This window comes from Chlamydotis macqueenii, chromosome 1 (assembly GCF_036417535.1).
Source record: "Chlamydotis macqueenii isolate bChlMac1 chromosome 1, bChlMac1.mat, whole genome shotgun sequence".
In the NCBI taxonomy this organism is placed as follows: domain Eukaryota; kingdom Metazoa; phylum Chordata; class Aves; order Otidiformes; family Otididae; genus Chlamydotis; species Chlamydotis macqueenii.
In genome coordinates this window covers 94,241,199-94,257,792 of record NC_141556.1, presented here as the reverse complement: position 1 = coordinate 94,257,792, position 16,594 = coordinate 94,241,199, and the positions used below count along the sequence as shown (strand labels likewise).

General features: G+C 39.7%; 1 protein-coding gene across 26 annotated transcripts in view; it reads left to right on the top strand.

Moving 5' to 3' along the window:
* The window catches only part of ABI3BP (ABI family member 3 binding protein), a 167,394-nt gene extending 152,125 nt beyond the window's left edge, over positions 1-15,269 (top strand). For all 26 annotated transcript variants that reach the window (XM_086762305.1, XM_086762112.1, XM_086762220.1 and 23 more), the window contains 5 exons: positions 5,294-5,373; positions 6,837-6,866; positions 7,885-8,046; positions 12,253-12,366; positions 14,319-15,269. In XM_086762305.1, coding sequence (XP_086618431.1) covers positions 5,294-5,373; positions 6,837-6,866; positions 7,885-8,046; positions 12,253-12,366; positions 14,319-14,434 — 502 coding nt within the window. In that variant the 3' untranslated portion in view covers positions 14,435-15,269. The remainder of the gene's footprint in view (positions 1-5,293; positions 5,374-6,836; positions 6,867-7,884; positions 8,047-12,252; positions 12,367-14,318) is intronic.
* The last annotated feature ends 1,325 nt before the right edge of the window (positions 15,270-16,594 follow it).

Below are 16,594 nucleotides of genomic sequence, written 5' to 3'. Positions count from 1 at the left end.
AAACAGTTCTCATGCATGTTTGTGTTGGCAGTTACAGGAAGGTAATAAATAAAAATGTTAAGACTGCAGTCACAGATGTGCCAGATAGCTCTGGAGAAATTCAGGTAGCCATTAAAGTAGAGGATGTGTCCCACTAGGCTGCTGGTGTAGGTTTTTCATAGGAAAAAAAAGTATTAATAAGAAACAAAAAGTCCATGATACTTGCATTCCACAGCTTTGTTAAACTTCCTTTTAGGTACTGATCCTTTGTCTTGTTAAGTAGTTTGGTGATTTCAAATACATTTTTCTCCTTTTTAAATACATTTTAGTGGTCTGTTTTGGACTTTTGTGTTAGATTGTGTCCCAAGGCAAAGTATATTTCCAGCCATGAGGTCTCTTGAGGAATATAAATAACAGAAAATGTTAAAAAAAAAAAACCAAAACAACAAACAACCACACAACAACAAAACAGAACAAAACAAAAACTTAGGCTCCCCCAAAAAACCAAAACCAAAAACCGCAACCAATGAAAACTTTAAAGTAAATGCGAAGAAATGTGTAGGATACATGCACGTACCAAACTGTTTTTATAGTGTTTCATTCAAAAGTTTTTTCATATGTATTAAAAAAGGTATGAAATGAAAAAAAAATATAATGTTATTATAATTTACTTAAAGGCCATATCAAGTAAGTCTTCAACCCCGCTACTGAATAAGGTTTTTGTGCACTTATATGCAATACCTACCTGCTGCTGGTGCTATTACCATCATCTAGGATTGATTTGTACCCAAAATGTACTAACCACATACAAGAAAAAAAAAAAACCCTACTGATGCACAGTGTTTAGCTTGTGTTAACAGCAAGGGTCAAGAGATGAAAACTACAGTGAAAAGTTACAATGCAGAAAAATGCAGAAAGTGGCAGAAAAACGCTGGCATTTTTTGTACTCTTTATTACAGAAGTAACAGATTTTTGTACTAAATTGCTGTTGATGTCAGGGTTCATGGGTAAGTATTTCCTATTTCTCTCAGCCCTTCTTCCAATTTGATTAGGAGAAAGACTCCTCAGAGAAGCCCAGCACCTTTTTTTCTTTCTCTCTTTTTCATTCCCTTCTCTTAAATCTAGTCTTATTTGCTATGTCTGATCACACTGCTATCCAAGCACACTTCAGGGACAGAGAAGCTCTATACATTGAGACAGTCCTACATGATTGTCATCTAGCTACCAGCATCTCCCCAGCAACTGACCTGAAGTCCCAGGACTGTACTCAGCTGCTCCTGTCATCCTATTATGGTGAAAAACCTCTCTTCACCTATTTTCAGTTCTGCAGTCTTCAATATTATCCTTTTTCATTATTTGAAAAATTCAGGAGTGTCTGCATCTGCCAAAGTTCCATGTGGAATAGCAATTTCCTATGGTGGAAAAATATGCTCTACACAGTAATTACTGTAAGTCAAGTCCACTTAATCTGCACAAGGACTTTTATTGTCTTATGCCGTTTGGGAGGATTTGGGAGGCCTACGCTCTGAAGTTTGCAGGATAGCAATCTTATAGATGCTAGAGGCGTGACACGTTAGATTGCTGCATATATTGGGTAGCAGAGTTTTTGGCATCATAGGCACACAGATATAAAGATGGAATATAGACTCCAGTTTCTCATTAATAAGTCTGATTAAGACGTAGACATGGTATAATCATTATATAGCTTTCCTGTTTCCCTTTATTAACTTTGTCTTACATACTTTCTTGAACCTCTAAGCATTTCTTTCCCTTCTCTTGTGGTTTGTATAGAAGTGCATAAGATTGCAGCAGGTACCCTTTTTTCACCATTTTATTTTTATTTTTCAGATCTTTCACTTGACACACAAAAAGGGAGACTTTAAATTGTTTTCTACGAAAAGAGCCATACCATGGCTTTTAAATTAATTAGATCTATAAACTCTATCAAACTGTGAGCTCAGCCTAACTTTTCCTTTTCTCTGTTTCAGTTTTCAGTCAACGAGTTACTTCTCTCATCTCCGAAAGTGGTTGGTTGTTTTTCTTGTACTGTTGCAGCCACTGCTATTTTTTCAGGATTGAATTTGGCAGAGGAAATGAACCTGTGACACTTGGGCACCTGCAAAAACACCTACCACAAAACTGTAGAATTGTATATATTTTAGTTTTTAAAAATTGTTCTTTAACATTATTAATAGAAGGCTCTTCTAATTGACTAAGCTAAACTTTGAACATTTCTGTATTACTTTCTATTTCTCCAATTTTGTTCATATCTTTACAGAGCTGGAATCTCTATATGTGTATTTTAGTTCTTTATTTCAATCTTGCTGTAATTTTCCCAAATGTGGTTTGATCTTTTGCAGAGATCCTAGTGGTCCCTAGACCACAATTTGGAAAACATTGCTTGGAAAATATTTTGTCTTCAGTTCTTGTTTTGATCTTTTTATGGAGTTAGAGAATTGAAGGGTCCAAGTTTATCGACTTAAGTTTTTTGGGAACAAGACTGTTTCCTGTGAAGACTGTTGCCTGATGCAACTCAAAGTAGGGCATATCAGTTATTGAGGACAATATATTTGTAGAGAAACTAGCAAAATACTTAAATTTGTTTCAAAATCCTACCCTATCTTGTCCAGATTGTGATTTTCTTCCTGACGGAAGCATGACAATCTAGCTTGCAAAATCCATGAAACCCTTATATATTCAGGTAAGATCCAGATATCCAGACTGTAGATCTCTCTTTAGTTCACACTTGTCTACATCATCACCTTCCAGTTCCTTGCAGCTGCTAAGTTCAGTTCCATAACAGCGTTTTACCCGCTCAGTTTTTGTCCTTTCCTTGTAGGCAATCACATGGAATAAAAAAAACTCTAGGTCAGGAATCCTAGGCAGTGCTCTTCATATTTCCCTTTTGATTTCATACAAAGGGACAAAAACAGATAATAACATGCCATGTTGAGCTATCAGTGATCAAAATTACAATAATAGCTCTACACAAGGTGTTCCTGCTGTGAAGGAAGCAGGAAAAATTCTTTGGAGTCCTTTATCTCCAGGTGTTCAGTAATTCATACATTGTCCAAAATGCATCTTCTAGCTATTACTTTACAACACTCAAGGTATTAGCAAATCTTCATTTATGCTTCAGTAATTCTTCAGAAGGAATCTCCAACTGCTCTGCTACAGTTCTGTGGATAACAACCTTTCCTGCCGGATGAGAATACTTCTTGACCAAGACAGTTACTGTACCACATGCCCAATGTGACTATTAACCGCTCAGACCCAATTTTTGAAAGCATATATTTGTTTAAACAATTTGCAGTTGATTATAAGATTTTGTGTCTATAACTTACTATTTTATTTATTATTTATTTAACATCTCCCTTCTGCAGTAGGATAATATGAGTTGCTCAAAATGATCTTGCAGCATGTTCGAATAAATGTTAAGATTACTCCAAATAGACTTTTTAAAGCTCAAAACAAGCCCATGTTTCACTTAGAAATGTTCACGAATTACCACAATGCATCTGTTCAGCATACCAATCTTTATAAGTATTTCACTTAAAAAAGAAAATAAAACCCTAGAAATAAAGGCAATTGCTTATGTAAGCAATTTCAAAGTTAAATACTGTCTTAGAAGTATTGTGAATGGAAAACCGTTGCTTAGTACTGCATGATTAGTCCACTGAGGTTAACTAGTGAGCTGTTCAGATTTTGCAGGAGCCAAGAAGCAATGAGAGGTAATCCAAAGTTTGGATAGAATTATTCTGTCTCTTGTAAGGAATTGCAAATGGAGTTTACAAATTTCCAACTCCGCAGAGAGTGGTATGGTTTTTTTTTCCTTAGAAAATTTCTGTTTGGAAACAGTTTCATCAATACATTACAATGCTATGTTATAGTCATGAGTTATCATTGGTAAGCGACCCTTCATGAGTCAAGAGCTGGATGTTTAATCGCCCGCTTCTGGGATTCTCATTTTGTTCTGTGTTTAGTCTCTATGTTAGGGCCCGTTTTCCAGGCCTACAGTTCTTTTGACTCGTTTCCCGTGGATCTTTCTTGCTGATGAAAAAATGCTCTGTGTTAAGAGAGATTCACCATGTATGCCCTCAAAGCATACGAAAAATCCCTCTGTAGATGGCAGGCATGGGACGGATTACTGTTTATAGCTCACGGGGAAGGCATGAAGGGGGTACTATTGACTGGGTGCATACATGCTACTCATCAGAGTGCTTCGGCACAGAGAGCATGCAGGTCCTACAGGGAGGCACTGAGCCATTGCGGAGCCGTGAGATATTTCCAGGCGCTGCCAGCCTGGAACCAGGAGAGCTGAGAAGTGGCTTGCTGGGACGGTGTGTGCTGGGAGGAGGGAAAGACAGAGACTGTTCCTAGCTCTGCCCTTGATGTAAGGTCTTAGCTGTAGCCAGTGTCCACCCTCGTAACTCTCTTTCCTGCCTCATCTATCTGGTGTCTTCTGTGTAACATTTTTATGTTTGCAAATATCTTTCAGTAGGTGTCTACCTAGAGCTTCTAGTTGAAAGTGTAAGTTTCAGCCAAGCTGCAGAGCTAGAAACCACTTTGTCTTGCCTATCTGTCACTGTTAATCAAGAACTGAGGGATGGGAGAGGCTTAAGCAGAGGAGTCTGGCTTGGATTTTTTTCTTCAGTCTTGGTTCCAAACACAGTTGTGATGAAAAGAGATCACAAGATAACTACAGCACAGACTGGCATTGTGCGATATTACTATGAAAAGATAAGACAGAGAGGCTGCTCTTTTCGTTACTTCATATATTTACTATTAATATATATTCAAGCAATTGGATCTTTGCCTTGGCTGAGCTCCTGTTCCAGAAGACATGCCCTGTGTTCCACCACCGGCCCTGTCTGTTGCTGTTGGTGGGCCTGGTAGGCATTGAATTGGAGGTTTGTGTTCTTCTGAATGAAAAAAAAAACGTCCAAATACATAGCAATGTGCTTTACTCAATCTCTGCTTATCAGGTTGCCTCTGACCTCACACGAACTGCTCCCTTTGCCAGCACTGAAGCTGTGTATGTGAGAGGAGTCAGACTTAAACCAGTGCATTAACTCAAACAGTAATAGTATGTGTGCAAAGAATTATCAAAAGGACTGGTAAATCACGTGTTCAGAGAGGCCTTATACAGTCAGGACAAAGAACATCTCAGTGTTTTCACAGCAAGAAGTGAGGTCTTTTTGTTCTTCTCCAGGAGGCAAGTAGCACTAAGGTGTCTGTCAACAGTTTGCTTGCTTCAGACCCTGAAAGAATGCTTGGTTTGCAAAATTTTCATCTCTTCTGTTTTATTTCCCAGTTACGAATTCCACGTGAAACCTAGAAATCCTCTTGGTGAGGGTCCAAGTAGCAATGTTGTGGCATTCAGTACTGAATCAGGTAAGAACTTCCAAAGGTGCAACCATCCTTTACAGTGGCTCTAGTACCCATGTTCGTGGGATATATGAAAGGCTCTCTTGCTTCGTTGTGCAGATTTGGTCTTGCTCTTTACCATCTCCAGACTGGCTTTTTACCACTGAGCACGTTACGGTAGTGCCTGGAAGGTCAGCTGGAGATCAGGGCTATATTGTGTGAGGATGTAAGATGGCCAGACTGCAGGAGAAAAACACAGGAGCACAGAGAGTTTGTCTGGTGTTCGTTACAAAGAAACTGACTTTATCCTTAGAGAAACCTGTAACTTAAGATTTATGTTCCTGACCTTTTTATATCTATCAAGCTTGTTAATGACTTCTGGATGTGGAACACAAGTTTTTTCTTTGGGCTGGTGTGTGTATAGGCACTTTTGCTACTTGTTCAATAAGGCTGCTGTATAATAGTGATGTCTTTTGGCTGAAATAAGGATTTGAGAAATAGCAGTTGGGAAGAATCAATGTCCTACTGTGTCCTCTTCCATCCTGTTTACCCTCCTGTGAAACTGTTAGAGAGGTGTATACAAGCCATTTTGACCATTGGTTGGTTCCCAACTTAAGACCTATCTGACTCAGAGGTGAGAATCAGAGAGTGCCTTTGCCTTCAGTTCCCCATGAGGCTAATTACCATTGACTTGTTGATGTTACACAAGCAAGATACCATCTTTTGTGTAGAAGTGTTTATTGCTTGGTAGTACTTAAGGGCCACATAAAACACAAAATCCTTTTTAAAAGGACTTTCTCAATCTACGTTTTCAGCCAGGTGTAATAATATAATAGTCCTCATCCAGTGCTGTGACTGATGGATGAGTTTTGGCTGAGCAACGGATTAGTCAGGGAGGAGTTCAGACCCTGCCACACGTATTTAAAAACTGTGAATACACTCTTTGTAATCCTAGATTGTCAAAACTGAAAAAATGTTTATGCCAAGTGCAGTTTTCATGAATGACAAGGATTATGTTCTGTCTCCTATTTAGCTTGGAAAAATTAAGCAGCCAGTTTTATTTTTTCTTAATTGCACACATCCATTTCTCACTTTTTGGCTTTCATAACCAAGTTTGGTGTGGCAAGTATCACAGAGGGGTCCTTTTTATTATTTAAGTTTTGAAACTCAATTTTTTAAAAAGGTGCAGTAGAATTGGGTTTTGCTCATTACAGGCTTAAACTCTTGTTTTTACTAGAACTGTGTTTGACTGGTATTGTCCCATAAGTAAAATTTTTAAAAGCTCATTGACACTATAGTTTCACATAAATTTATTTCTTTTAATTTAATTTAATTTAATACAAAATTGAACTTTGCTTCCAAAACTCCTTCCGTTTCACAAATTGCAGCTTATGTCAGCTGTAGAAAATCACTGACCAATACTTTTCCATTGAAATATTGGGAAAGTTCATTTTACAGCGTCTGATTGAATGTTTGTTTTCTTTCCTTAGCGGACCCAAGAGTGAGTGAGCCAATTTCAAGTAAGCCTTTTATATATGGTATAATGTCTTCTGATCAGCAATTTTTTTCAGAAATGAGATAGCATAGTTTTACAAGGGAGGTGGCTGTACTGCACCAGTTAAATGAGTTATGGAATCCAGCAGCATTCACATATGATTTCACTCCTTCCACCCACACCCCTGGTAAGGAATTCATGCCAGGCTGCTTGTTTACCTGAGCGGAACGCGATCAACGTGATGTGGTGCTCCCATGGCAGCTGGGATGGCTTCAAACCAACGTACACAAATGAGCTGAGGACAGTCTCATGTTTTCTCAGCCTTGTCATTAAAGCAAAAGAAAGCTCTGTAAAATGAATAAGCTACTTCACACTTTTAAAGTGAGTTAACAGAGCACAACTCAGAGGATACTATTTATCTGCCATTGTGTTTTAGACACTTTGACTGCTTCTGAAGGCTTGACCAGCTTGACTTAGACCAGCTCGACTTAGACCAGCTCTGCTTTAGGCCACTTACAAGACTCTTGCTGTCTTCAGTGGGAGGTGGACTGAGCTTTTGAAGAACAGCTGAGATCAGTCAAGCCAATTGGGCTGCTTTTTGCATTTGTAATGGACATCACTTTGACAAAGACTGAGACACCATTTCTTTCCACATAATTCATGATGCTTTTTTTTTTTTTTTTAAATCACATAAAGTTTGCTGCAAGTTGACTGTCCTGGCTTGAACTCACTGAAAAATAGTGACTGTATCACACACTTTGTAAATGAGTTTTGCCAACACACAGGCATTGTCCCCCTAACAAGGCCCTAGAATAAGTTTATTGCAAGCTGGCACCGTTCACAGAGAGCAGAAGCAGTTTATTGCATCGACTGTATCAGCACCCTTTGGTGCTTCCCTGAAATATCTTTCATGTTTAAAATGCAGATGACTGGTGCTATAGTGCATTCTGCTCCATCAAGGTTTCTGATTCCATTTATTTGAATATATTTGTTGGACATTGTATGCAGCATCATACTTCAGCCTCTTTCTTCCTCTCCTGCAGTGGGAAAGGACGCGATCTGGACTGAAATCCCATTCAATTCAGACACCTATTCAGAATGCAAAGGGAAACAATACGTAAAGAGGACTTGGTATAAGAAGTTCGTAGGTGTGCAGCTGTGTAATTCTTTGAGATACAAGATATACCTCAGTGATTCACTTACAGGTAAGGGACATTCAAGTTTGTGTTGTCCATATTTTACACTTCTAAAGATATCATGGTTGCAGAACTAAGAGGCCTAACAAGATGGGCTTTGTGATCAAGATGTGGCAAGTGTGATCAAGAATGTTTAATCTAGTCCACAGACAGATTAACCATTAATATTAATCTGCTTGTGCTCAGTAACCATTGATGTGCTTGATACTGAATTTGCAAACTAAAGAGTTTCTTCTTTGCGGTGATCACCTGATTTGCAGTACCTGTTAGCATCCTAGGGGTCATACAGAAAATTGATAAAGATCAGGTCTCTGCCAGTGAATAGCACATTTTGTAAATGTGCCAAATTTGTAGGTAAAGGGTAGCCTGGGATAGTTCTTAATTAGAGGATTAGGACCTAATTTTAGATCAGGATTAGACTCAGTCATTCCCATCCCATTTGGTAAATATCTGGTTGCTTCATTACTGTGAGACTTAGACACACATGGCTTCAACTCTAGTCAACAGGTTGTACTCCCCTGCTTTGACATTTTTGTTTTGTTTTCACATTCCCTGTTTTTGTCTGTAATGTCTTCTCTCCCCTCTCCCTTTTTTTTTTTCTTACACTGTGTTTTACTACTAACAGCAGCCCCCTGGCCTTACCTTCTCAAGTTTTGTTCAGTGTCTTAAGGTCACTAGAGTGTGATGTATTTAAGACCTGAATCAAGTGACACGTTGTGTGAAAGCTGGGAACAAACAGCCCGTAAAAAGTTAATTGATGCTTAAGCGGAACTTTGTGTTTCATACGGATTGTACAAGCTCTATTTAGGAATATTTTAACTTGCTATAATCCATCTCAAACTCCTGACTTTCTTCTGCATGAGGTCTTTTATCAGAGCTGCATGGACAACTCTATCATAACAGTGTCAGTATGGCATCCAGAGCACAAAGACTTTAACACACCTGCCTATGGGAAATGTCTTTGAGTGCAAGTTGGGCAGGGTACGTTCACCACATTGGATTGAATTAACTAGGAGAAACTGCGGCTGAAAGAATCAACTTTCGTAACCCAAAGCTGTCCCATCTCAGAGCTCAACACCTCAAAGCAGCAGGGCTCTGGTCTCTGTATGTAGGAACATGGAGAGAAAAGAGCAGGGGAGCGTAGGGTGGCCCACGCTGATAAAATTTCAAGCTGCCCGGCCTTGCACCCGGCGCCGTTCTTCCTTGAACAGACAAGCAAGGAAAGCCCTATTGTTAATAGTAAGTACAATAGCTCATACATAAATAATATCTTGGCAACTATGTGAATAAAAAAGATTGTTTTGAGCAGAGGTATCATTCATTCAGCTGTTGCTGTACTAACCAGCTGTGATCGAATGACAAACACTGGCAATGAGGCACAGTGTATCACAAAAGCAGCCAGCAGAGGAAATAGCAGTGCTAATCTAGCAGGACTAGACTTCAGCCCTAAATCAAGTGAATTAACACTGCCGTGAAAGCTACTTCAGTCTTAGAAGAAAAGTTTAATATAGCAGGAGCCCATTTTCCTATTTTCATTAGATTGTTTTTGTTCTTGCTGGAAGGGTGGTGATTTAACTTGGCTGGAGAAAGAGGATGGTAGCCACCTTGCATTCATTATACTTGCTAAGCCTGGTTCTTGCGCTTGAATTGTTACAACCAGCGCTGACCAGTTGTCATAATATTTGAAAGAACTGAAATATTGATGGAGAAGGAAAGCTGGTTTTCCCCCATTTCCTAAGGGAGACTCTCATGGCGCAGGCCTCTATATGCAAGTGAGAAAGTTTCCAATTTGAAGCCACACTCTGTTCTGAGGTGTTCCACTGTCACACCTTGTCTCATCGCACCCCCGAGGCCAGCGGAAGTCTATCTGCTCGCACCAGCCAGCTGGGTAACGTCTGCTGGTAGTGAGGGGCTGCGCTGAGGTCTGAGTTCCACTGCACACTGAAAACATCTTCCAAAGCTTCGCTGTTTAAGCAGAGTAATGATGTTGAAATTTGGGTGCATAGTACAAATGCTGATGTATAAGGCAGCCAACAGTCGTATCTTTGCGTGCTGCTTTTTAGCATGAATGTATACTTCTAGTGTTGCAGAATTCATAATATATAAAACAACGATGGTATCTAATTTTCTTATGACTATCCGTAAGGGAACACTGGAAAAAAAAAATTACTTTATGCTAGAATGGCTAGCCCCAAAAGGGAAAGATGAATCTAGTAATTTGTTAGCTAAATGTTTTTAAATGTGTTCCTTTATTATGGAAAGAATTGGGCAGTAAGAATTTAATAGCCACTGAGAATGCTGCTCATTTATATATAGCAATTGTTTGAATTATACATAGGTTACACTGTGGGCCAAACTAGTATGTGTGTATCTGAAAGTTACTGTTCTTGTGTTGGCCATAAAAATATCTGTTTTATTCTGTCTCTCATGAAGAATAACTGATCTACGTTACACATGCCAGGACTGTTCTATAAACCAGCATCTACTTCTGACCTCATTTAACAGTCCTCCAGAGCAGTCACTGCAGGCATTCCAGAAAAGCAGGCCACCTAAAAAAAAATGATTTACTGAGGGGAGGAAAAAAATAAATTCTAAGTGTGACCTTCAACAGGCATGGGGAAAAAAAAGAAAAAAAAAAAAAAAAAGCTGTTTTGAGCAGCCTAAATGTTCTTAATTTCAGACCAAAAAATTGCTGAGAGGAACTCCCTCTGACCAGTTCTCCTATGGAAAAAACATGCCTGCAGCCAAAACTAGATAGTAATAAATAATTTTCTAAAGCTAGAGCAGAACTGCATGCACAGAGACCATCAACTGGAGGTGAGAATTTTCGGCAAAGTATTGGTCAGATCACAGAAATATGAGAAAGGGAGAGTTTATTAATAATCCTATTAATTGCACTTTAGGGAGCAGTAAGCCACCTCACCACCTCTCAAATGACCAGACTAGCACAGATTCAAGGCTACAGGACACACAACATCTAATGAGTAACTGGACTTTCTGCTTAGCTTATGCCTGAGTACTGAGCCTGTTTCTAAATGCTCTCACCTTTCCTTTCAACTTCACAACCAAAGGTTGAACATACTAAGAACAAGTGCTGTGAAAGGAGGTTAGAAAAAACTCTTCAGTAGGGCCTGTTGTGAAAGGCCGAGGAGTAATGGTTTCAAAATAGAGGGAGGTAGATTCAGATTGGATATTAAGAAAAAAAGTTTTTACAATGAGTGTGGTGGAACACTGGAACAAGTTGCCCAGAGAGGTGGTGGGTGCCACATCCCTGGAAACATTCAAGGCCAGGCTGGATGAGGCTCTGAGCAACCTGATCTGGTTGGAGATGTCCCTGCTCCTTGCAGGGGGGTTGGACTAGATGACCTTTGAAGGGCCCTTCCAACCCTAACCATTCTATAAAACGGTAAGTTTATCTGAAATGGTTTTCTGCCAGGGCCTGGGAAGAGAAGGTAGCATGCTTTCCTCCATCTTCTGAACTGAATTTTACTAATGTCTTGCAAATCAAATCAGTAAGCAAAAATATCTTGCTGTCAAAACTCCTTCACTGTGAGTCCTCTTGTTAACAGGACAAGCAGAGCCCACAGTGCCAGTACACGCTGCATGAGGCACTTGAGACCTTGTTTTCTGCTCAGTTGCAGTCAAATGTCCTGTTAAGCAATCCTGCAAATAAATACAGGGGCACACTTCATTCTCTGGATAAGCAGTTACTATAGCGAGGTCATCTATTTGTTGGATATCGCTTGCACATACGTGTTGTAAAAATACATGATATATAAAACGGACCTTGGCTGTGTTATGAGGTGGTCTATAAAAACATCTTTGAAGGTTCTGGGAGCTTCCTGACAGGGAACCAAACCTGCCTTCCATGCAAGTCACTAGCAAAACTTACCTCATTTTTTACACAATCAGGATGAGGTTCTAGGTAATAACAGAATTTCACTTACTGTATGAAATGTAGGGAAGAGAAAATACATATTCAGGCATAGATTATGGCCAGGAATGGAGCTCTTTCGTCTACAGCCATGAGTGCTGTACTTGGAGTAGGCACATAATGTTCAAATTACAGCTACAGATCCTGACAGGAAAAGAACTGTAGCATTCACCTTGGCTTCCTCACGGAGCAAAGAGCATTGCCTCTGGTGTTTTTTGGAAATAGCCCTTGCTAAACTGGATACGGATTTTTTTTCAACTTTACTGCTTCTTTGCTTTCAGGACAATTTTATAACATAGGAGACCAGAGGGGCCATGGAGAAGATCACTGCCAATTTGTGGACTCATTCTTAGATGGAAGGACAGGACACCAAGAAGATCAACCAGTGAAAGATGGTAATTCCTTATGTCTGTCTCTGTAGCAGACCTTGGCAATTCCTTTGTTTGTGTGTTTCTTTTTCCTGATGGTGGATTCAGCGCCCACTGGGGTGGGGTGATGGAAAGGGATTGTCAGGTCTGCAGGCAGAAGAGAGTGGAGAAGTTTGTGAAGATTAGCAATGACTTATTAAAAGGAGGCTATGACTCGGGTTCTGTTAGGTAGTAAACAACCTTTCTCCTGTTTAAAACATTCCATCAGATTATTCACAGTTGCTATTACATATTTAAACCCAACCACAAATCTGAATGTGCAGAGAGGCATGAAGTGTTATGTTCAAACTAGCAAGGATGATTTAAAGCGTAGTAAATCATCAGTTGGGCATTAAACAGCTTTGTTTAGTGCTAATGAGAAACTAAAAAGTTATTGCTGGAAAATATAATTCATGCTGCAGTAATTCTGTGTGCACTAATTTGAACCGGGTGCCTAGAATTCCAGTCTAGACTAAGTGGGCATGAGACTGGATGTCCTAGACGCAGCTGTGACCTGCCTGGCTATTTGTCACACGTTGTTGAAGCTCAAGCATAAGAAAATCATACTTCTGTAAGCTGAACTCCTGCCTTCCTTGACTGCAGCAGTGCCAGTGTGAGGGTATTCAGTTCCCTTGTGGGGTAAGAACACAGGCTGCATCGATACACGCGTCCATGCTGAGTGCGTCATGGAACATTTTACTGAGGAAGATATCAAACCAGTTTTCAGTAGAATATCAGTGTGTTGACCAAACCTTCCTCTATGCAGTGCTTTGTTTATAAAACAACCTACAGAAGTACAAAAATGTGTCAAGATAGGTGTGAGAGATTAAAGTGCCTAAATTGCACAAGTTTTTCTGAAACCAAGTAGGTGAATGAACTGAAAGGTGTTTGCTTATGTCATTTTTTTAAAAAAAATTCTGTTTTAAAGAGGGCTTTGCTTTTCCTTTTCCAGTCAGTGTTGCCCATTTGTGAAGGTATTTTGTTTACATAAGGGATTGTCTGAATCCAATTTGGCGTTGCCACGACAGCAGACTTCTATCATCAGATTCACTTTTTAAAAAATATTTTATAAATTTAAAAAAAATAAAAATAAAAAAAAAATCCTTCTGCCCAAAAAGCTCACTACCCCAGCTTAAAAAGACATTTAAAACCAATTTGTTTTCAGCAAGTGGATTTCATGGAGTGGATTCACGAGCTGCCCATTGCTGCTCAGCTCCTCCCTGGCTGCAGCACGTCAAGTTCTGTTCAAACCAGAATTAACACCAGGTTTTGACCTGAAGTGCAGGGAGAGCATTGTGACTGCTTTAGCCACACGTACATTTCTGATGATCAGGTTGCATTCGGCACTATTTGCTCACTGTGGTTTTTAATGTAACGTTAATTGTTTGAATGAGGAGCAACCGTATTGTCATACAGAACAGATTTAAAGCAGGAGGCATGGTTTTCTGCTTGGGGATGGGGAGATAGTGTGAAATATCCCCCACTGTCAAGTTTTATTTAGGTTCACTGCACTGATAAGGCTACTGCAGTGGGGACTATTTAATCATTGCAACTTTGCAAGGAGGAACCACCTCCTCCTGTTTAGAGAAGGCCCGAGCAGCAGCCAGCGGGGAAGGAGGGAGCACTGACCTCAGCCTGCCAGCACCACCCATGTGTGGGTGCTGGGAACACAAGGAGAGGCAGGCTTCACCCCTCCTGCTCTGGGCTGCAGCAATCCCAAGCACCTCTGCTTTTGTTTGAGCTGGGTGGACAAATGCCAGCTGTTCTGGAGCAAAAATGGACTGAGGGGCAGCAAACGAACCTGTTTGTGGTAGGGGGGGTTAACACCTCAGTGATTAGTTTAGCCACAAATTGAAATGTATACAAACTTAATGGGGAAATCAAAAGAAGCTACTGTCTGTGAGCTTGATGCAAACACCACTGTATTCTCTCTTTTCCAGGATTTTTCAGGGCAGTTCGTCAGGAACCGGTCAAATTTGGAAAAATAGGCGGGGAGACTCACATTAACTATGTGCGCTGGTACGAGTGCGGAACATCAATACCTGGGAAATGGTAGCTGCGTCATGAAGTTGGTGAAAAGGCCCAGCACTGACCACCCCCACCCGACTGCCCAACGCAGGCTCAAAGATGGAAATGTTTATGGTGTGCCTGGCACTTAAGTTTGCTGATGTGCAAAGGTTTATTAAGTCTAATGCCAATACTGCATTAATTGTGTAATAGCCTAGGCTGCTTACTGTAGTTATCCAGTTTTACAAATTTGTTTTTAGAATTAAAAAAAAAAACCAACAAAAAAAAGCCCAGACAGGCTAGGGACATGTTGTAGGATAATGTATAGGGAAGCTGGCTCCCTATTCTTGAGGTATGGTTTATATGGTGTTTTAAAAGATACAGTGTGTGTATATTATTTATCATGATGTTGTAATAAATGTTTAAGGCACAGTTATGGCAGAGATGGTCATGGAATACAATGTGCATTGTTTTTTTTAAATATTCACTGATCTTCTTATAATGTAAGTGCCATAAGCTACCTGTCCAGATAGATCTGTCATGTCTCCCCAGCCATAAATTATAGAAAAGACCCTACCATTTTTAGCAGCCTGCAACCAGTAAACTTGAAGTGCTTTCTCCTTACACATACAAACAGTTTATACTCCTGCCAAAATGCTGAGGTAGGGTGCTATATGTGCAGCTTTAATCCACCAGGTTAGTGGATTTTTTTTCCATGTTTGTTTTCAAATGCTTCAGCTCCAGCAAAACAGTACCTTCAGCCTGTTGCTGCAGAGCAAGAGCCACTGCCCCCACGCTTGGCAGGGGCTGGTTGGTGGGTTTGGTTCCCTCTAGTTAAAGCAGACAGGTGCATGTACATGGAATAAAAAAAATGAAAAATGAAACTGGCCTGCAGGGCTGTGGCTTTTCATGAAAATGTAGTTTGCAGAGACTGAGACTTACTAGTTCAAAAGCCAAATGTATGTACAGTGCAGAGGGAGTAAGAAATGAAACAGGGAAAAAAAATAAGCTAGTTATTACAGCATAATCAGGTTTCTTTTATTTAAAAAAAAAAAGTGGTTTAAAACATTGTTTGTTGGGGACAAAGGGGAAATAGTAATAACTGAACTTTAAAACTGCTTTACAGTAATTTTGATTAAAACCTCTCCCAAAGCTACTTGGTGTACTGCTTGAACATTTATGACCTAAATAAAGAGATGTAGTTTTTTTTTAAAGGTGTTATTCATTACATTACTAATGTATTGAAGAAATATGAACAGGAACACCCAGATATATATATAGTAGAAGTAGTCATTTATAGAAAATGCCTTATAAAGTACATTGCAGGTACACTGTACTCCTAATAAAATATTTTTTAATCAAGTGTTTTTCTTAGTGTTTTACATGAAAACAAATACTAGTTTATGTGGCAAATGCTGTTATCTGAGGAAGCAGTTTGTTCTGAAACAGGCAAGTGCTAAGTGGTGTGGCCAACACCTGGCCTGGCAGGTCTGACAGGAGCTCTGGCTTACCCGACAGTGCAGCTGATGGGGGAGCCACAAGACTCAAGGATGGTGAAGGCAGGAATATTTTCACTCCTTGTCTTTATGAGAGTTAAGCAGCTTGCTCCGGTTCACTTTTTTTAATTCCCTACTTAGTTTTATGTATTCCTAGAATCCACAAGATGGAAAATATTAACTGGGAAAATGTTTTGCCCTCTGCTGTTATATGGTCTATTGAATTTGTTACAGCTCTCGATCTGCTTTTTCTTGGCTCAAAACACAGGCTCTAGAATTGCACTCCCAAGTTTTTCTGGGTGGTAAAGAACCTCTGGAAAGTTGCTACTTTTTAAGAATTCTTTTTTAAAAATATGTATTTGGCTTAGATTTTCAAGTAATAAACCAATTCTCCCCCTCCCCTTATAAAAGTGAAATTGGTAAGGGGCTCTAAGATTTTATATATGGATTCTTATTTATTTAGTCAAAGGGTTACTTGGCAATTAATAACAGCAGACAGTGCAAAACCACCTACTGCTGCATAACCTTGGCAAAAGCAATCCATATTCACACCACTTCTCCATTTACACACTTAAAAAATGTGTCTCTTCTCCTACAAACCAAGCAGCACTGATCTTACCTCGGTATCTGCACACCCAGCATGCCCGCCTGCCTTAATGCAGTTTTCTTGTTCAGTATTACCCATGTTCTAAAATCAAGACCAGGCAAACAAC